The sequence below is a fragment of the Ahaetulla prasina genome, chromosome 4 (genome assembly GCF_028640845.1).
Source record: "Ahaetulla prasina isolate Xishuangbanna chromosome 4, ASM2864084v1, whole genome shotgun sequence".
Lineage (NCBI taxonomy): Eukaryota > Metazoa > Chordata > Lepidosauria > Squamata > Colubridae > Ahaetulla > Ahaetulla prasina.
The window spans coordinates 138,217,756-138,240,220 of record NC_080542.1 but is presented as its reverse complement, the minus strand read 5'-3'; the positions used below and the strand labels follow the sequence as shown (position 1 = coordinate 138,240,220).

Sequence of the window (22,465 nt, the reverse complement as noted above, 5' to 3'; positions counted from 1 at the left end):
TAGGGAGAGGAGGGAAATGGTATTTTTTTGATAACTATATAAATATTTAAACAGATAAATGGCAAAAAATTAAGGCCGGCAAATTAGTCTTGCAATCTTACTAAATGCTGATAGAAAGGTAACCTTTCCTTTGATGCCTCTGCCTGAACTTTTAGATTATGGGAACTGGTGTAGTTCACATGCTTGGCTAGTTGGCAGCCTTCATGGCTAAACTTCAAATCATTTCCTAAGGATTGTTGGGAGCTTCTGCCTAAGAAATTAGTGTATTTCAGGGGTTCTCAAGAGGGTCATACCCTCCCCTCAAGGGGGGTATATCACTTTTCTAGTTTTTAATACAAATGTTTAGATCAGGATTCTCCAACCTTGGTCCCTTTAAGACTTGGGGACTTCAACTCCCAGAGTTCCTCAGCCAGCTTTTACATGTAAAATTTCTGTGGGCATAAATGTAAAATTTCTGTGGGCGTGGCTTGGTGGGGGGTAATATGACTGGGTAGGCGTGGCCAACTTTTTTTTTTTTACTTTTAAAAGCATTTTTTCTACAACCTCTTCAGCGAAGAGGTTGTTAAAAAATGCTTTTAAAAGCCTGTGATGATCAGGCAACTCAGCTGGGATCGCCAGAGGAAAAAAATCTTTTAAAGGGTTCTGACGATCCCAGCTGAGTTGCCTGATCACCAGAACCTTTTAAAAGCATGTTTCTACAAGCTCTTCGGCCGAAGAGGCTGCAAAAGAAAATGCTTTTAAAAGGTTCTGGTGATCAGGCAACTCAGCTGGGATCGCCAGAGGAGCTTTTTGAAAGCTTTTTTTTTTTTTAAACCTCTTCGGCCAAAGAGGTCATAGAAAAAATATTTTTAAAGGGTTCTGACAATCCCAGCTGAACCGTGTGATCATCAGTGGTTTTTTTTTTACTAAAAGCTTTTTTTTGGTCGAAGAAAAAATGCTTTTAAAAGTAAAAAAAAAAAACCTCTGATGATTGCGTGGCTCAGCTGGGGCGGGGGCGAGGGCAGGGATTTTTGCTACTGGTTCTCCGAACCACCCACCACCATCGCTACCAGATCGCGCGGTCCGGTCCAAACCGGAAGCATTTCACCCCTGCTTCAACTCCCTAATAATCTTTATATGATATGGTTTTGGTCAGCCAGTCATACTGGCTGGGGAATTCTGGGAGTTAAAGCTCACGCACCTTAAAAGTCTCCAAGGTTGAGAAAACATTATTTTAGATGCGTAAATAGAGCAGGTTGTAAAGCAGGGGTCTCCAACCTTGGCAACTTTAAGACAAGTGGACTTCAACTCCCAGAATCCCTCAGCCAGCAAACCTGGCTGAGGAATTCTGGGAGCTGAAGTCCACAAGCCTTAAAAGTTGCCAAGGTTGGAGACCCCTGTTGTAAAGAACCTTTATGTCTACCTAATGTGGGAGGGATCACAACGCTACGTAAGGCTCAGAAGGATGCCTTGAGCAAAGCACAGGTTGTGAAGCTGTAGTCCAGTCCCCCTGAAGCCTTTTGAACTACATTTCCCAGCGTTCCATTGAGAAGGCGCCGAACGGATGGGACCGGATCAAATGGGCTTCCGCATTCCAACAGGGGGCTCCGTCCCCAACGGCTTCTTTCCTGAGTCCTAAGCCCCGCCTCTCGCTTCCAAGATGGCGGCGCCCACGACCGGCGACGCGCGGCAACCGTGACAAGATCGTGAGGCGATCGCGCGGCCTGGGCTATGAAGCGGGAGGCCTGTTCCCCTTCGGCGGCTAACGGCGGCCAGGCCGCCGGGAGGAAAGGCGGAAGGAGGCGGCCTCCGCCAAAGAAGCAGCCGCCAATCGGGAAGCTCCACAAACTGGGACTGTCGGTGAGGGGATTCGTGGAGGCCGCTGTGGGGCCCGATGGCGGCGGCGGCGGCGGCGATGACGGCAGCTCCTCGGGATCCCTTCAGCAGCCGGCTTGGAACGGCCGCAGGAACCGACGAGAAATGAAGCGAGAGAAGCGCAAGTTGAAGCGAAGGCGGCGGAAGCGGCTCCTGATCGTCAACGGGGAAGCGAAGACCCCGCGCGTCTTAAAGACACGCTCCATTAGAAGGAGGACTTCGCCGCCGCCGCCGGTGGAAGAAGATCGAAAAGGGGAAGAGAAGAAGAAGAAGCCGCCGCCGCCGCCGGCCAAAGCTCAGCCGCTGTCCAAGCAGCCCCGGACAGCTCCTTCCGCTACAGCCGCCACTCGCAAGAGAGCCCTGCTGGAAGCCAACGAGGCGGAGGAGCGGGAGATCCGTCGCCTGGAGCGCCAATTGGGGCTCCACAAGCGCCGCAAGAAGCAGCGAGGGGGAGGCGCCCAGGAGGGGGAAGCGGCGGTGGCATCCTTGCCACAAAGCTTCTCCCGGGACGGTCTGGATTATGTGCTGGGAGCACTGAAGTCCGAGGCTGCTTTCTCGGGCCTCTACGAGAATGGCGATGTGGGGGGAGAAGGAAGGGGGACAGAAGAAGAAGAAGAAGGCCTGAGCACAGGAGAAGAGGGCGAGGATGAAGTTGGAAGCTCCGGGGATTCCAGCCAGGAGGAAGGAAGCCAAAGTCCTTCTGAAGAAGAGGAATCTAGCCAAGAGGCTGCCCGGCTGGCTGAGGGATTTTCGGAGTTGAAATCCGCAGACCTTAATACTGGCATGGCTGAAAAGCAGAACTGCCAAGCATGGAGGCTTGAGGTGAACTGGTACAATGGCTGTTGAAGCCCCCTACCCCCCTCACGGCAAAGTAGAGAAGCAGTTTAGTGCAGTGATTATGTGGCTGGCGTAAAACAGGAGACTGGGAGTTTTAGTCCTCCCTTAGGTATGAAAGGATCTGGGTGACTTAGAATCGGACACACACACACACACACAGAGAGACACTCAATCCAGCTTACTTTACAGAGATGTCATGGGGAAAAAATACATGAGCTGGGAGTGTTGGATCCTTTTGCTGCCTCCAGGTTTATATTTTTGAAAAAGGTGGAATCAATAATAAAGTAAACAACTCTGAGTAAAAATGGATGAGGAATCCAATTGGAGTCAGTGTCCCAAACTACCTTTTAGGCACGCACATTAGGGACACGGTGGCTTAGTGGGTAAGAAGCTGAGCTTGTTGATCGAAAGGTCAGCAGTTCGAATCCCTAGTGCCGCGTAATGGGGTGAGCTCCCGTTACTTTTCCCAACTTCTGCCAACCTAGCAGTTCAAAAGCCCATAAAAAATGCAAGTAGAAAAATAGGGACCGCCTTTGGTGGGAAGGTAACAGCCTTCCATGCGCCTTTGGTATTGAGTCATGCCACATGACCACAGAGATGTCTTTGGACTGCCCCCTAGAGTCAGGGACAACTAGCACATATGTGCGAGTGGAACCGGAACCTTTACCTATTGTCAGATTTGCGTTTCTCATGGTTGCCTTTGTTAAGATCGAGGTTCAGGAGTGTTATTATTATATCAGTTATTGTGTAAGAGTGGTTCTCTAAAAGGTGTGGGCACTAACATTCTCATTACTGATAATGTACAAAAAATAGATGCATTTTCATTGCTAATCATTAATTTGTTTAATAAAACAAGTTTGTCTTTTTTTATATAGAAACTTAACCAAGATGCTGCAAAGTATGTTCCACCTCAAATGCGAATTTCCAAAGAGACAACTGATTCGAAAAAGAAAGAAGAATTGGAAAGACTAAAGAAAATCGTGAAAGGTCTGATTAATAGGTAATACTGAAATCATGCTAATTTCCATACTTCATGAAAGTATGGAGGCCTGATCTCATTTGCACAGTTCTGATTTGTTTTCACTCCTTCTTTAGGTTGTCAGAACTGTCTTAGAATCCAAAAGTTGGAAAGGCCAGTAGAATCCAATTTCCTAGTAAGAACAAAAATCAAAAATAAATCCTAACAGTATCTACTTTTTGCTTTAATGCATCCTCTCACCATGTTTCTAGGTAATTGTTTCTCTTTCAAGTTGCTCTTACAATTCAAATTATTCTTCTCCTAATGTTTAAGCAGAATCTTCCTTTAAGACTAATATCTTGAATGCTTTCTGTATGAGTTGGGAAATGGTAGCCTATCCTCTTGTTTTCTTTCTACAAGCAAAACTTTCTCATGATACAACTTGGTTTCAAACCTCTTGATCATCTACACTGTTTTTTGTGAATATAGATCTATTTATCTAAAACCTTCAAGTACATGTAGTCCTCAATTTACAACAATTTGTTTAGTGACCATTCGAAGTCACAATGGCACTGAAAAGGAGACTTACTATTTTTCCCCCTTATGACCGTTGCATCATCCCAATGTCACATGATCAAAATTCAGACGCTTGGCAATTGACATATATAACTGTTGCAGTGTCTGGGGTCATGTGATCACCTTTTGCAGCCGTCTGACAAGCAAACTCAATAAAGAAACCAAATTCACGTAACAACCATGTTACTAATTTAGCAACTGTGGCAAGAAAATTCATAAAATGGAAAAAAACTCATTTAACAAAAGTCTCACTTAGCAACAAAAATTTTGACCTCTATTGTGGTTGTAAGTTGAGGACTACCTATATAATACCTCACAACTTAACACAGTAACTAAGGCAGTGTATGAGTAATGCACAGGTTACTTTTATTGAAGCAAGTTTCATAAGTTCCATTACCAAGCAAGGTATCATGCATCCTATATTTCTGCATTTCATGGTTTCCTGATGGAAGACTGCACTGTGTGAAATGAAATTTAAATAGCACAGTGAAACCTCTTAAGGTGAGATAGGTATCATTGCAATTTCCTTTGGGGAGAAAAAGCAATGTTAAGCAAAGAAAACGTAAGAAGTAATCCAAAAAAAATTTAAAGGCATTAAGGGATATAGACTTAGTTATATCTTAAGTCTAGTTTGCAACAATGCCATTCACTGAATTCCTCTGTACTTGGATTCAAGTCAGAGATGACTCTTAGCGATTATATAGGTAAACTTTCTCCAGGTTAGTGTTTCCATCTTGGTCCTTCAAGTCTTCCAATAGAACAATTACTACTACAATTGAGCCCGTGCACTTTGCTTTGGATCATCTTCCATCTTTGCACATAATGTAGAATCCTCAAGGTTTTGTCATGATTGTTTTTTTAAGCATCTACAGGTACTCTTTGAGTTAGGACCTTTCTGTTGTAACTCACATCAGACCCGATTTTACAACATTTTTATGATGGTCATTAAGCAATTTGGTCATTAAGTGAATCACTATGATTGTTAAGCATATGCATAGTCAAAAATGCAAATTCATTTTCTGAATGGGTGTTTTTTGCTTGAAAGAAACAGTTGCAAATTGCAATCACATGACCATAGGACATTGCAACCAGTTATAAATGTGAGCCAGTTGCCAAGGGCCCAATCACATGACCACAATGGAGTTGTGTGAGAACCGTTTTTTTTTCAGCACCATCATTAAATGAATGATAGTAACCTGAGCACTACCTGTATTATTTTTAAACATTTCATACAGAATATCTCATATTTGTAAACTGTACTAAAAAGCCTATATTAGGCTGGAAACAGAAAGACACCATGCAACAAGAAGTGATGAATAACAAGCACAATTTTTAAATTTTTGGACTAAAAATAAACACATAATATATGGCTCAGATCAGATTTAGATGGCATGTATATTTACATATTAAAATGAGGAAAATACAAAAATACATAAAGATATACTTTAAACGTCCATATTTGGAATGGAAGTATTTAATAGGACTGGCTAATGGTAATACGAAATTATTTTTTTTTAATTTTACTCTTATGTGATTGCTTCCTACTAGGTTGAGTGAATCAAATCTAGCCTCCATCAGCGGGCAGTTGGAAGAACTGTATATGACAAACAGTAGAAAAGATATGAATGAAACATTAACGGATATTCTTATCTCTGCTTGTGTTATGGAATCATCAGTGCCTTCCAGACTCCTGTTGGAGCATGTTCTTTTGGTTGGTGTTCTTCATCAGACTGTGGGAATTGAGGTAACTTTTCTTCACAGTTCTTTAACTTGTCATACACATATTGAGAATGTAGTACAGGTACTCCATGATTTACGACCAAGTTGAGCCCAAAGTTTTATGTTGCTAAACAAGACAATTACTGTGAGTTGTGCTCCATTTTACAACTTTTCTTGCCATAGTTATTAAATGAATCATTGTAGTTCTTAAGTTAGTAACAGGTTGCTAAGTGAATCTGGTTTTCCCATTGAACTTGCTTATCAAAAAGTCACCAAAAGTGATCACATGACCCCAGGACACTGCAACCGTCATAAATGTGAGTCAGTTGCCAAGCGTCTGAATTTTGATCATGTGGCCATGGGAATGCTGCCACGTTTGTAAGTGTAAAAAATGGTCGTAAGTCACTTGTTTCAGTGTCATTGTAACTTCGAACAGACACTAAACGAATGGTAGTAAGTTGAGGCCTACCTATAAAATTAATTATTGGGCACTAATTATGTTCTGGTAATTTCACAATATCTTGGTATCTGTTTTGTAATATTAAGGTTTAATTCAAATGTGACCAATTTGAATACTGCTTAGTAGGCTGGCAGAATATATAAGAAAAAATGCTTACAAGGAATAGTTATTTCAGCATCAGATGTTAAGATGAAAAAATGAAGATTTTTCATATTGATAGAAAAGTCACTTTCCCCCATTTCTCTAATTCCTAGCCCTAGCCTTTATTAAATTAGGTTAGCAATAATTTACTCATCAAAACAGTTTTAACACTGATTTCTAAGATTGTATTCTCAATATTAAAGATGCTTGGAAAGAAGCTAGACATAACAAAATGATATTCCACCATTTGACTAAATTTTTAACCACCCCAGTGGAAGTTATATGGTGAGATAAGAAGGAAGATTAATTTTATATATTTCACTTGTTTTGTAAATGTAACCCCCTTCTTTTACCTCAAGTATCAAATGTGAAGCACTCTTACAGGAAAGAAACTTAGAGAAATAATACAGTAAATATTATGCTACTGATAGAACTGATAAGTTACAAAGCTGAAAATGTTGAGTGGGGAGTCCTGCAATCAGTTTACTTCATAGGATTATTATAAAGACAGCTGGAGAGGCAAGAATAAAATAGTATCAAATACAGGTAGTTCTCATTAAATGACCATAATTGTAGCAAATTACATATTTGTGGCTTAATTTTTAAAAATTACCTGCCTATTTTCTTTCTGTAGGAATGCCTCAATCCAATGCTGTGCTCACAAGTCATGCTTAAAGAGCTTTTTCTATATATGTGTATTCTTACCTCTCTGTTAGTCTTATTTTTTTAAAACAAAACTACATTTGTGATAAGAAGGGCTGCTCTGCACACACTTTCCTGAACTCATCAATATTTTCCTGTGAGGCATTCCAAGTTTAAAAAACGTAGGCTTAACAGTGCATTCATAGGATAGTACAATATTTAATAATGTATCTATGCAAATCCTAAAAATTTGAATAGAGTAGATTGCTACACTGGTGATGTTACCTAATTTGAAACGCCTGTAAGAAAACAGCCAAGTTCAGCCCCCCTCATTTCAACCCTGAGCTACAAATATTCTCTTTTATTGATATACGTCGCTAATTAGCACTATAATTTTAATAAATTTTACAAAGCTGAAAATAATGTTTTTTTCTGGTTAGCTGGTTAGCAATTTATGGGTCACAACAGTAGTTATGTATATTGTTAGGTTTTACTTTTCGAAATAAAGACGTAACCAGCCAATGCTTGAACTGTCTTTTTTTATTTGCATATATGTAAATCTATTCCAGGTTGGTGCTCATTTTTTGGAAATCGTGGTGAGGAAATTTGATGATGTCTACAAAAGCGAAGCTGAAGGGAAAGAATGTGCAAACTTGCTGATTTTAATTGCTAATTTGTATAATTTTTATGTAGTGCATTCAGTGCTGATTTTTGATATCTTAAAGAAGCTTCTTAGCACTTTTTCTGGGAAGGATATTGAACTGATCCTGCTGCTGCTGAAGAATGTGGGCTTTTCCTTGAGGAAGGATGATGCCCCAGGACTAAAGGAACTTATCAATGAGGTCCAGAAGAAAGCAAATGCAATGGGGAAACAGTTCCAGGACCAGTCAAGGGTATGAATACATTTTAAAAAAAAATAATTTTTAGAGCAGTATGTCTCAGCCTTAGCAGCTTTAAGTTATGTGGACTTCAATTCCCAGTATTCCCCAGCCAACTTGCTGGCTGGAAATTCTGGAAGTTGACATCCATGGCAACTTTAAGAGTTGCCACAATTAAGAAATACTGTTTTAAAGCATTCTTATTAGGAGAATTTGGCAGGAGCTTTAATGCATTTATATTGGGAAAAATGCAGCTGGTACTTACTGAGATACAATATGAAGGGTTTTATTTTCTATCTTTGATTAAATGTTAAAGCTGTACCTTTTTGTCATCACAGTGTATTGGGAAACCAGTAGCAGAATGATGAAGTGTTCTTTTTTAAGAGAGCAGTCAGAAATCTGGAGATTATATTTCTCCTTTTAGTAGCACAGTTGATGGTACATGGATGTCCTTATTAATATGAGATGGGTGGAAGTGTAAAATATCATGAACATCTCATTGTAAATACTTAGCTTTTCAGATACAACTTTTTTATAATCTCAGGCCTTTTTCCCAACAGATTTGTTAAGGTAGATCAGTATTGTTAAGTCTTTTTTTAGTTGCAGGCTGCATCAACAAGTTAGTGACTTACTTAAAAGTAATAATTCTTAGTGATTATACTGTATAAAACCAAGGCTAAGCTTAGGCATGTTATGAGTAATAGAAACATCAATCCAAACTCTGTAAAATATAACTTCCGTGCAGTCATCAGGAACTGAACTCTGCCCAGAGTTGTTATATTTTTTTATAGATTTGAACATCCCCTACTAAATAGTACTTTTTAAAATTAGTAAAGTAATAACGGCTGGAGGAGAAACTCAGTGAAATTTTTTGTTTTGTTGGGAAAGTTTTAATATGAGTTGTGGAGATTAGTATAAAATAGTGACTTAGCTACACTCATTTTTATGTCTCTATTGGGAAAAATTGTATTTGAATAATAATGCAGGCCTGTTATATTTTTCAAAGGTTTGCTTTATGTTGGAGATTATGTTGGCGCTAAAAAATAATGACTTGAGGAAAATTCCTGGTTATGACTCAGAACCCATTGAAAAATTACGAAAACTGCTGAGAACACTGGTAAAGTAAAGATTAGTTCCTTTAAAAAAATGTCTATTCTCTTAATAGGATTTAAACAATAATAACTGTTAGTATAATGAAAATTTTGAATGTATTAATATAAAACTGTAGCAAAATAGAATTAAGTTTGCAGGAGTTGAATCAACTGATGATTTTGTTAATTTATTTAAAAATAGCCCAGGGTCAAATAAAACACAGTCTTGGACTTTTGGCTACATTTGAGTAAGGAAAGATGAACAGTAATCATACTGACCAGTCTTTCAATACAAATATCTTTTTTAAAAAAAAAAAAAGGGTTAGTGTGAACACACTTTTTTTCCCCTACAGACACACAATAGTAGTTCCGGAAAAGAATCTCAACTTCGTGTATCATTGGAATCTCTTCTCACAGCTGATCGGGTTGGTCGCTGGTGGATTGTTGGGTCTTCTTGGAGTGGTGCTCCAATGATTGACAGCACCAGCAACAAAACTGAACAAATATTAACAAATAATACTGTGGGAAAGGTAATGGTACCCTAATATTTTTTTTGAAGTACAGTTTAAATAGTTTCTCAATACATTATGCTTTTTTTTTCTTCTAGTAAGCTTTTTTTTATTAACATTAATGAATATGATGGTGCTAGAGTTCCTTGGAAATTGATTTGTTCTAAATTGTGTTCAATGGTGATTGAAGTACAAAATATTGCATTCTTACATAGTTGGAAGAATGAGCGGGGTCTTCCTATTTTTAACTACCACCACTTACTTTTTTTTTTTAATTCCTTATTTGCTTTTCTTCCAAATCTAAATGTTGAACAGCAAGCAGCTGCATTTATTACTCAATGCCTACACAACAGTCAGCAATAATCGGCAATAAATTATATAATTTATATAATATAAAATTATAAATTTTATAAATAAATAAATAAATCTGGCTGAAAGCACCATTACCAGCACACTAGAGAAGCCTTAGCCATGATTGGTTGACAAACACTAACCCAAAGTCATCCAAATAAATCACATTATGATTTAAGATGACGCCTGAATCCAGTGTTTGTGTTCATTACAAATATGCAAAACCTACATTATTTCACCCCCAGAATGACTGCATCAAAAATTTTCTGGAGAAAAATCAGCATGTTCTAGAGTGCTCAAGAATATTACATTACCAGAAAAATAGATCTTGCACATACCTGGAGTTGTTTTTCAAAAACTCCAGTCTAGATCTACTTTATAGCTTGGGAGAGGCTAATACCATACCAGCTTCACTGTTAGCTTTGCTCCTACTCTTAATTTGCCTCTAAAGACATGATTTTTAAAAATAAAATATTAATAATTTACATAATATTTTCTTCTCAACCTTTCAGGTAAGCACAAAGATTCTGAAACACTCTCATAAGCAGAGAATGAATACTGATATCAGGAGAAATATATTTTGCATCTTGATGACAAGTGAAGATTTTTTGGATGCCTTTGAAAAACTTTTGAAGTAAGTATATACTCATCAGGGCAGATGAAGATATTTTCAGGAACGCAAACAAAATATCACCATAGTGGCTGCAAGAGATAGAAAAAAGAGGATTTTTCCTGCTTGAGGCAAAGAAAGAGAACAAGGAGAGATATTGCTAACAACATATTAGCTCCAGGCTTAGGCAAGACTGAGATCTGAGTTTTCTCCTAAGAAGAGCTAAGCTAAACTCTCTTTGGGTCAGCTAAGCCAGTTTTGATATTCACGTACTACATATGTGAGGACTTGCTTATGGTTAAGAAAGATACACAAAAGTGCCTAGGAGATCTACAAATTAAGAGGCAAAGCATTGTTAAATGTGTTATTGTGTAAGAACTGTGAAGTATCTGCTGAGTAAAGAAATTGAGTCCTCAGCTACAGATAAATTAAGCCACTGACTAAATAGCTTTGGTAATATTTAGTTTAGCAATAAAAGACATAAAATACTAATTGCAAATATATTTATATATCGAGATTTTTGACATGATTATACATCTGTTTCTATATACTTTCAGCATCTTTTGAAGTTAATTGCATTTCTTTGATCTTTTTAGCTGATACTTTCGAGAGAATTTTCTATGGCATTTATTTGTTCTAAATTGCAAGTTTTACTTAGTTGATCTAACTGAAACATAGCTTAATATAAAGTGGAGCACTTACGTTCTAACTAGAGTCAGGTAGTTCATCTCAGGAAAAAATAAAATGATGCAAGTATTTGTGCATCTTATACGCTGCATTGTAGTATTAAACATTTTTCATTTTAATTGATTTTAGTACTGCCAAGCCTTTGACAGGAAGGCTAAATCAGGCTTCTTTGGACAGAACAGGTACTGCCCAAGTTAAGACTTTTTCCTGCCAATTGTTCCCGATTTTCTTTTGTGGTCCAGCTCTGTGAGAAGAAATATGATTCACTCTTGCCAGACTTTCTGCTGAGACAGCCAGTAAGGTCTCATTAATGCTGATTATATTTATATAATTAGTTGGATTGAGATTCCCAACACCCTCAATTAGGAATTAGAAAAACTTGGAAGACAGTTTCTCCTTGGTAACTGCCACTAGTAACTTCTTTTTTCTGTGTCAGGGTGATTATTATTAATCTGGAAATTAAAGAGAGCCTTTTCTTCAGTTCTTTTGATTGCCAGGGTATTTAAATATGAATGAAACTAGACTCTTTCCTATAACCCTTGCATTCTTCCTTCAGTTAAAATATCATGAACTCTGTACCCACTGCTAGCCAACCTTCGGAAATGCATTTTTAAGCATATATACAAAAACCTTCCTCAGTTAGAGGGCTGGAAGATGAAATCCAACAGATCAAAAATTACCCAAATAGAGAAGAATAAAATAGAAATATCTCACAGACAAGTGATAAGTTGGGGGTTTTCAAATTAGGCAACTTAGGTGTGTGGACTTCAACTTTAAAATGTGTGGACTTCAGTTCCCGGAATTCTCTACATACTTCTGGGAACTAAAGGCTACACATCTTAAAAGTTGCCAAGTTTGATCAAATACTATATTGATCTAAACCAGGGGTGTCAAAGCCCACGGGCCAGATGCTTCCCGCTGGGTGCTTAGGTCTGGCCTACAGGGCTGGTCTGGAAATATCAAAGAACCAGCTTGTTTTCGACCCCCGTGGCTTTCTGTAGCACGCTGGAAGCCGAAAATGGCCCGTGGGGAGGGGCTCACAAGCTGCACCCCTGCCCCCATTTTCAGTCAGCAGAATGCTGCAGGAGGCATCCATCCCATCTCCCCCTCGCTAGCCTGTGAAGGAGAGCTACAATGTTGATCCGGCCCTCGAAGAAATCCAGTTTGACATCCCTGGTCTAAACTGTCCTAGAAGGGACTATTCATAATAGTTCTTAGGCTGGCAAAACTATTTTTAGAATGCTTCTGTATCAAAACAGGAAACAGGATTTTCATTATGACAATTTATGTATTAGGCTTAGGCTTAAAGACCAACAGGAGAGAGAGATTGTCCATATCCTCATAGATTGTTGCCTGCAAGAGAAGACTTACAATCCCTTCTACGCATACTTATCCGCCAAGTTCTGTGAATACGAAAAGCGATTTCAGGTGAGTGCAAAGCTTGTTTTATTATTTTTTTTGCCAGTTATATAGTTGACATTCTGAGAACAGAAAGGATACTATCAAATTTTAGGTCATGAATTTCTTGAAGCAAAGAAAAGTGTTAAATGCTTCTATGTGTCTGTAAATCTCCCCCTGTCCAAAAAGAGATGTGAAAAGGCTACAGCAGAGTTGAGCTGCACAATATTTTGTGTGCAGAAGAGCTCAGCATCTCTGCAGCTGGAGGTTTCAGACAAATTCCAGAAGGGTGCTGTCTTCTCCTTCACCCCAAATCTCAACTCTCTTCTCGGATTCCTAAATATATTTTAAAAGGAAGGAAAGACCAAAGGCCTTTTCTTCTGAAAAACAGAGTATAATTTGAGACTAGGGAGCACTACAAAGCCAGCTTCTTCCCTTCAATGCTATTGAATCCTTTCTATTCTAAAAGGAATAGCTGTCTCCTGTTTTTATAGTAGGTCATTCTGGCGAGAAGAAAAACTTCTTAGAAATGAAGAGATCTCTCCTGTGCTGTGATTCATTTGTTTTACTTATTTGGTTTTTAGAGCCAGACACTTTAGAGCCAGACACTGGTGATTCTGGATGGCCTGCAAATAATTGTAACCATCTTTAAAACATTAAAAAAAACTGTTTGGGGGACCAAATTAGATCTACAGTATTACACCATTGCTAGTGCATAATAGGACTACACACATAAATCTAACCGGAGGCAGCTGAGGTCTTAAGCCGACAGGATCTGGGCCATAGAATCCTCAGGAGGGATACTGTTCCGTGGGGCAGGCTTGCAAGAGAGAAGGCATGCCTGCGGAGTCCCATAAAATACCATTCTTTCATTGATGGGACTTGGAGCACCCAAAACCTGTGAGATATTATTGCATAGGCATGGAGAATTGGGAGAGAGCATATATCCAGGCCCTGTGCACGAAGAGTTTTATCTGATCATCAGCACCCTGATTTAAACTCAGAAGCAACGGCAACTCATTGGCCTCATGCTGGCTGCAAGGACTTGGCTCTTCTCGTTTGCTTTCTGTGGCTGTCAATCTTCGGCAACTTTTAGCAATGTCAGTTTAACTGTGAAAGATAAAAGATAACAGAATAACAGAGTTGGAAGGGGCCTTGGAGGTCTTCTAGTCCAACACATCCTTCTAGATGTGCTCTTAGGGGACATGGTGCAATACAGTTTTATTATAATGCTTTCTGCTTTTATTTTGTGAATTAGATCACATTACAGTTCAGTATCTGGGACAAAATCAGAGATTTAGGAAACCTGTCCGCTGCTGCTTTCTCCAACTTAGTTAATCTTGTAACTTACCTGCTAAAGACTAAATGGCTCTCTCTTACTGTCTTCAAGGTAAATAAAATTATTTTTAAAAATGTTTAAATGTTTACAGCTCTCAGGCTCATGCGTAGTGCATGTGTGGTTTTGTTTGTAATTCCTCCCATCCAGGCAGAATATATGACTCATTAAATCTCAAAGGAAAAATATCAGCATATACCATTTTTGTGCTAGTTTTCATTTTGCATGTAATCCTTAACTTATGATCAGTCACTTAACGACCATTTAAAGTTACAATAGGCTCAAAAAGGGGGCTTTGTGGCCCGGACTGCACTATCCCAGGTTCCATTTCAAACTTATCGCAGCAAATTCCCTCGCTTCTAAGCAATCGTGCATGTAAATGATTAGCGTTCTTGGATTTCAAAAAAAGGATTTTCAGTACCAGAGTAGAGAGGTAGCCGTAAGATAAGGAGTGCCGGTTGCCCTGGGTGGCCTGGCACATGCCACATGCAAGCTCTGCTTGGATTTTCAGCCCCTGAGCAGAGACATGTGGGTCTTGTGCCAGGCCTCCTAAAGTCTCCACCACCTCACCTTACATAGGACTCTTTTCATTAACAACCTGATTATTCCAGCTGGCAATAACTAGAAGATGGGCCTGCTCTTCTGTTGCTCCTGCTCTATGGAACATCTCTCACTCTGAGCCCAGTGTGAGCTCAGCCACAGCCCTCCTGACCTTCTGTAAGAGCCTAAAGAACTGTCTCTGCCAGTTAACTTGGGGCTCCAATCGGAGAGCATCACAGTGGAGGTGATTGATCGATTAACAACAGACCCCACCTTCCTCCCCATCCTGCTCATGTCCTTCCTGTCTTTTAATAGAGTCGTAGTGTTTGTATTGTAATATTTTTGTTATTTTATATTATACATTTCTTTTATATCTTGAGTGTGTTCTTTAGGTGTCCAAGGTTTTAACATACGAACAATTGTCATTATAATCATATGTATATAAACAAATATACAGTAATATATAAACAAATATACAATAACATATTATAACACGTATTAGCTTCCATTGTAATATCAATTAATAACCATCAATTAAGAAAAAAAATTATTACTCGTCTGTTTCCCTTTCTCATATATACCATATTCCACCCATTTTACAATGATGGTCCATCTCTTTCTGTCTCTTCCCTCCTCTTTCCCTCTCTTCCCTTCTCCCCTCCACTTCCCTCTCCTCCTCCTCTCCCCTTTCTACTTTCCTTCCCTCTCCTCCCTTTTTCTCTCCTCCTCTCCCTTCTCCTCTCTCTTCTTCTCCACTTTCCTCTCCTTCCCTTTCTCCTACTCCTCTCTCCCATCCACGTCTCTCTCTCCTTTCCCCTCTCTCTTTCCCTCTTCTTCTGTCTCCTTCCTTCTCCTCTTCCCCCAACCTTTCTCCCCTCCTCTCCTCCACCCCACTCCACTATACTTCCCTCTTTCCCTTCTTCTCTCCACCTCTCTTTCCTTCCATTGTTTCCTTTTCATTGTGTATAAATTTAGCAAAAATCCCTGCCCCCCCCCATGCCCAGCTGAGCTGCGCAATCATCAGATTTTCCTCGGCCAAAAAAATGCTTTTAAAAGTAAAAAAAAAAAGCTTCTGACAATCGCGCAGCTCAGCTGAGATTGTTAGAGTCTTTTAAAAGCATTTTTTCTACAACCTCTTCGACCAAATAGGTTGTAGAAAAAATGCTTTTAAAAGTTAAAAAAAAAGTTGGCCACGCCCACCCAGTCACATTACCCTCCACCACCAAGCCACACACACAGAACGGGTAGTAACAAATTTTACATTTCACCACTGTATTATATGTATATTCCGTCTTTATTATTTTTAAAAGTAACTCAAGGCAGCAAACATATCCAGCACACCTTCCTTCTCCTGTTTTCCTCACAACAACTCTGTGAGGTGGGTTGGGTTGAGAGAGACCCGGCTGGCTTTCATTGTTGTGTATAAATTTCCAATTCCCTACAGAATACAATGTATTTTCCAAATATCATCTCTTTCGACTATAACCATACATTTTTTTTTGAAAATACATTAGAAGAAAACAGACTTAATATCTACATGAAGGGTGTGTTGATGTCAATAATAATCATGATTATAGTAATATAATGATAATAATTATTCTTTGTATTAATTTTTCATTATTTAATTAATCATTCTCTTAACCTTTTAATTTCTGTCTTTTGCTTCTATTGTCTAACCATTTTTAAACACATACAATCATCTTTCATTTTCTAATCAATTTAATATTTGACTCTTGTTATATAAAAATATACGTAATGATATTTGCCCCATTTCTCAAATCCACCTCTATCCTAGTTCTCATGTACCCAGCTCCTGGTTTTTTTAATCAAGTTTTTATTATTACTTTTTAATTTATACATATAAACATATTCCTAATTATTACATTCCAATTTTCCTTATTCCATACTATTTACTCTTACCTTTTACACAAAATTTTAATTTTCATATAAATATTAACTAGCATGCAATAACATCTAAACCAATGTGCTTTAGCATCTGTATTATCTTCTGCTATAATTTCAATAGTATAACCCTCAAGAAAAAAATATGAAATTGCCTGTCTGTTTTCTTTTCTTCTGTACGCCATATTTCACTCATTTTTACAACAATCCCTCTCCTTTCTCCTCCCTCTCTTCTCTACTCCCCTCTCCTTCTCTCTCCTTCCCTCCTTCCTTCTCCTCTCCTTCCCTCTCCTTCTCCTTCTCCTTCTCTCCTTCTCCTGTCCCGTTTCCTCTCTCTCGCTCTTCTCTGCTTCTGTCTCCTTCCCTTTTTACTCTTCTCTTCCCCTCCACTTCCCTCTCTCTTTTCCCATCTCTCTCCTTACTTTTTCTCCCCTCCTCTCCTACTCCCTTCCACTCCATTCCATTTCTCTCTCTCTTTTCGTTGTTGCATATAATATTCCCAATATCTATAGAATATGGTGTATTTTCCAATTAATGTCTCTTTCAACTATTACCACACAGCACCTGGTTAAAGGTATTCTACAACTATCCCTCAATTCCTGCCCATCTTTTTTATTATTATTATTATTATTATTATTATTATTATTATTATTATTATTATTATTATTATTATTATTATTATTATTATTATTTTATTCTATAGAAAAACACATTTTTCCAATCTAGATTATTTCTACTTATCCAACTTACACTCTTGCTGTCTTAATATTTAGAAAGCAACCCTTTTTAACCATCATCTCTTGCTCTCATTAACGCTTCAATTCTTAACTCTTCCCCCCACTCCTTTTATCCGTTTTTTAACTCTTCCCCCCACTCCTCTTCTTTATTTTCACTTCTATCTTTCTTATTTAATCCAGACACTCCTCCCAATACATTTTTATATTGCCACTTCTCCCATGTATCTGCCCATATCCCAACCTGCTCATCCACAATATCTTCCTGTCTGTTCATTTGCTGATTTATCTGTTTTATTTTCTTCAATCTTTCTTCCTTTATCAGCTGATTTGTCAGTCCTATTTTTTGCTCCAGTCCTTGATTTATTTGTTGATTTGGCCTATTCCTCTGTTTTTTCTGCCCCTTTTGCTTGCCATTTGTCTGGTCGTCTTCTTCATTGAGGGTTTGCTTCATTTGCTCATTTTTCTGATCTGTATTTGTTCCTTGTTCATATTCAATTTGCTGGTTTTTTTCCATCTTGTCTTTCTATTGCTTCCACCATTTCAAGGGCAGTTTGGTCTTTATTTATAGTTCTTTGTAAAATATTTTCCATTTTCTCATCTATACATCCATCAGAACTTCAATGCTTTGAAACATCAAAGTCACTTTGTGAAAAAGCCCACTCATTTCCACAGCTGTTTCTCCAAACCCAATCATAATGTTAAATATTCTACAATGAAAAGTCTCTTTCCAATTCAGAATAAGTCCAATTATAGGAGCGTGGCTTATCTTCCACTTGTCAACAAATGGCGCTCTTCTCTCAAATTTCAATGCTGCCTCCCCACACCCACATAGGTATTAATTAATTGATTTATTCCAAAACAAAGTCAGTTATTTCAATAAGCCAAGTCCAGCACTTAAGTTAATCAATAACCAGTTCCAGCATTTAACATGCCTTTTCAAAATAGTACTAATCCAATTCAAAATCCAGTTTTAAATGCTTACAAGAAAAAACAGCTCTTATTCTTCCTTATACCAGTCTTTTCCAGGGCTGTCTCAATAGTTCAAGTGCCCATTAGCCGCTAATGTGAGTCTTTTGAACTGTTATTTTTCCTTTCCCAGATCGTTTCTTTGGGGATAATTTTTAGGCAAAACTCAAACTTAATCTCACCTAGTCACATACTGCTCCTCTACTCACTCCTGCACTGTCTTTATTGCTTTGGCTGCCCCAGCCTTGTGGCAGCCATGATGGCTGCCACTTCTCCTCGCCTTCAGGTTAAGAGAGTTTCCCCTGGGTGGAACAGGAGAGTTGCTGCTCTCCATAACCTCTTGGGCGTCCCTCTGTCCTTTGCCTCCCCTCCAGGGTGGCTTTGGCCCCTTTAGGACCCCTCTGGCGGGGAGAGTTCAGCACAGGATTGCGGAGCTTCGATCCCTGCCACTGATGTCACTGCGACCCAGAACCTTCCACCAAGTAGTAGTGTTTCGATTTCATATTAAGTTATTTACGTTTTTAGTTTTTAATAGATTTTATTCTGTATGATTGAAAGCCGGCCAGAGTTACCTTGAGATAAAATGGCCTATATAAGTTTTATAAATAAATAATGAGTGAGATCATTTAAGAACCACATTTGGGAGTTCTGGTATTGTGGTTAACGAGCAAAGCCGTCACATGACGTCTCACTTAAAGACTGCTTCTCTCAACAACCGAGATTGTGACCCCATTTGTTGTTGTAAGTCAGGGACTACCTGCACTGAATAACAGAGTGTAAATAACTTTAAGGTTTAAGTAAATGGCTGTTCATTAGTTAATGAAAATTCTATCACATTCTTGGAAGTTATGAAGTGTGATATTTTTTTTATGATGGAGTTATGATTGGACATTAAACTCCTGCTATAAGTTCAAGCAGTTAAAGCCGGCTTAGGGAAATACTGCTGACTTTCCTTTTTCATTAACGTACATCAGATGTTCTCTATATTAAACTGACTAAGTGATAGTATTTTGAAAACAATTTGATAAGTTGATATTAGGAGTGCACACACTTTGAAAATGATTTTGAAAGAATGCTTCATAGCACCTTCTGTGCTGAGCCTAGGAAGAGCCAGGCTGATTTAGGCACCAGCAGAGAGGCCTTGACTTAATGAAAAGCCATCATCTAGATCATTTTTGAAGCACAGACAGACCTAATGAGAGGATTTGCTTTGACCTGATCTTCCCTTTTTGTTGAAATAGGTGATTGAATTCAGTGATTTAGATAAGCCAAAAGTTCACTTTCTGCGACGGGTGTTGTCTGCGTTATTCCTAAATATGGAACAAGAAGATCTCAACCATATATTTGAAAAGTAAGTCTTCTCAAGTATTCTGAGTAGGAGGTTCTTGGGGCATTTTTTACAATTAGAAAAGGGTGTTTGTTTGTTAGTTTGCTTTTAAATTAAGAGTCCTGGCTGCACCTTGCATCAAGTGTTTACACAGCATCTCAGTTCTTCTGCTGAGCCCAGATGGAAGCATTGAGTAGCTTAACCAACCACGCCATAAAGAAGTGACAAAGGTTGTCTTCGACTTATACTTTTTTGCTTATCAATAGCACTTAGACTTATATGCTACTTTACAGTGCTTTATAGCCCTCTTTAAGCAGTTTACAGAGACAGTCTATTGCCCCCGACAATCTGGATCTTCATTTTACCAACCTCGGAAAGATGGAAGGCTGAGCAACTTTGAGCTGATGGGGATCGAACTGCTGGCAGCCGGCAGTCAGCAGAGTAGCCTGTAGTACTGCATTCTAACCACTGCGCTACCATGGCAACTATACAAAGCTACACTGGCACTGAAAGAAAAAAAACTTACGACTGGTCTTCAGGTTTAAAACCATTACAGCATCCCCACAAAAACATGATCAAAATCCAGGCTGGCTTGGCAACCAACATATATATACAATGCTTGAAACATCTCAGGGTTACATGATTGGCATTTGCAACCTTCCCAGCAGGCTTTCAACTAAAAAAGTCAAGGGGGGAACTGGATTTGCTTAATGACCGATGATGATTCATTTAACAACTGCAATGATTCACTTAACAATTGTGGCAAAAGAAAAGTAAAATTGGGCACAACTAACTTAACAACCTTCTTACTGAGCAATAGAAATTCTGGTCCCAGTTGTCATAAATCAAGGACTGACTGTATGAATCTTGTTCATCTAATAAAGTCTTCAACTTACGGCCACAATTGAGCCCAGAGTTTCTGTTCTTAAGTGAGACATTTGTTGAGTGAGTTGTGCCCCATTTTACAACCTTTCTTGTTCCAATTAATTACTGAAGTTGTTAGTAACCTGGTTGTTTAAGTGAATTTGGCTTCCCCATTGACTTTGCTTATCAGAGGTTTGCAGAAGGGTGACCACATGAGCCCAGGACACTGCCACTGTCATAAATATGAACCAGTTGCGAAGCATCTGAATTTTGATTATGTGACCATGGGGAAGCTACAACAGTCGTAAGTATGAAAAACAGTTATAAGTCACTTCTTTCAATGCCACTGTAACTTAATGGTCACCAAATGAACTGTTGTAAATTGAGGACTGGCTGTATTGCTTTTTATTATATATTATATCGGGGGAAGTGCTCCCGGTTCGGACCGGATCGCCCGTTCTGGTAGTGATGGCAGCGGGTGGTTCAGAGAACCGATAGCAAAAATCCCTGCCCCCCTCCCCCACGCCCAGCTGAGCTGCGCGATCATCAGAATGTCTTCAGCCAAAAAAATGCTTTTAAAAGTAAAAAAAAGCCTCTGACAATCATGCAGCTCAGCTAAGATGTCAGAGCCTTTTAAAAGCATTTTTTCGGCCAAAGAGGTTGTAGAAAAAATGCTTTTAAAAGTTAAAAAGAAAAAAGTTGGCCACACCCGCCCAGTCACATTACCCCCCCCCCACCAAGCCACACCCACAGAACGGGTAGTAACAAATTATACATTTCACCACTCATACATTTCAATGTATTATATGTACATTCCGTCTTTATTATTTTTACAAGTAACTCAAGGCAGCGAACATAGACAGTGAGGTGGGTTGGGTTGAGAGAGAATGTCTGACCAAAATCACCCGGCTAGCTTTCATGGCTAAAGCAGGACTTGAACTCACAGTCTAACACAGTACCTTAATCACTATGATGTTGTATCATTGTCTAAAAGAAAATACAAATTGTTTAAAACATGGTTTTCTTATTTTCCAGGTTGTCTGACAATCCCAAGCTGGGGATGCTACATGAAGGCTTGAAGCTTTTTCTTATGCATTTCTTGATGAAAAACATTCAGGCTCACGCAGATGTTAAAGAAGCTGCTTTGCTAAAAGAGAAAATTGATCTAGTAACTAAAATGCTGAAAGCAAATGAATCAAAAGTGAAATTATAATATCAAGACCATATTACATTATGAAAAGTAGAGAAAGTAGTTGGGTAATGTGGTGCCATAGGATATATAGATGACGTTCTATATAAATACTTCACCAGAATATGGAGCTAGTTATGGTTTTATATTCAGATGCACATATAAATGTTTTTAAATAATCAGGGATTTTACTAAAAGACAAGACAAACTGGGAGATTTTGAGCAAAAAATGAAATTTTATTTCAAATGCACCTTGATATTTTCTTACTGAATCTCTTTTAAAGCTACACATGGCGCATTGAGTGGGATTTATAGATAATAGTAAGCATAGCCAAGTTAATTTTATATTAACTTTTTAATTTTATATTTCTCATCCCATTTTATTCTTTTTGTAAGTTTTTATCTTGCTTTTAATTTTGTTTGTACTGAAGAAAATTAAATTCCCGATTGTTTTTCTAAGTTACCATTCTGTGTTATTTAAAGATGTATTTTCTACATACGGTAAATGAGAATATAATAAAAATAATACATAATTTTATATTACTGATTCACTTTATTACTATAACTTATTTGTACTAGTAATTCTCCCTTCCTCAGTTCATGTCATTCTTCATCACAGTCTTTTTTATAATTCTTTTCCTTCCCTCATCTTTTGACGCAAATGTCAACTTTTTAGCAAAAAATATTTGATTGCATCTGGTGTTCCATTTATTTGCTAATTCTCCTAAACCAAAATAGCAAAGAAAATTTTCGTTGGAAGTAATGTAGAAAGATAATAACTTCCAGCTTCATCAGTATCTAAATTTAGCCTATGTCATTTAATCAAAGAGATCAATATCAAAAATAGCATGTGAATTGTTAAGAATGGTGGCAAATGCCACACAAGTTTTGTT

The 22,465-nt window shown here is 38.3% G+C and overlaps 1 protein-coding gene across 1 annotated transcript; it reads left to right on the top strand.

The window, feature by feature from the left end:
• Positions 1-1,606: 1,606 nt before the first annotated feature.
• Positions 1,607-22,112, top strand: NOM1 (nucleolar protein with MIF4G domain 1). The gene is made up of 11 exons (XM_058182979.1): positions 1,607-2,676; positions 3,567-3,691; positions 5,774-5,969; positions 7,757-8,080; positions 9,072-9,182; positions 9,510-9,686; positions 10,529-10,650; positions 12,609-12,741; positions 13,970-14,101; positions 19,434-19,543; positions 21,419-22,112. The coding sequence occupies exons 1-11, from the start codon at positions 1,711-1,713 to the stop codon at positions 21,594-21,596; spliced, it is 2,574 nt and encodes an 857-aa protein (XP_058038962.1). The 5' UTR covers positions 1,607-1,710; the 3' UTR covers positions 21,597-22,112.
• Positions 22,113-22,465: the final 353 nt, after the last annotated feature.

Coding starts and splice junctions, on each gene's coding strand:
- NOM1 (XM_058182979.1), top strand. CDS start 1,711: ATGAAGCGGGAGGCCTGTTCCCCTTCGGCGGCTAACGGCGGCCAGGCC. Junction 3,692..5,773: donor GTGAAAGGTCTGATTAATAG/GTAATACTGAAA, acceptor GCTTCCTACTAG/GTTGAGTGAATCAAATCTAG. Junction 14,102..19,433: donor TCTCTCTTACTGTCTTCAAG/GTAAATAAAATT, acceptor TTGTTGAAATAG/GTGATTGAATTCAGTGATTT.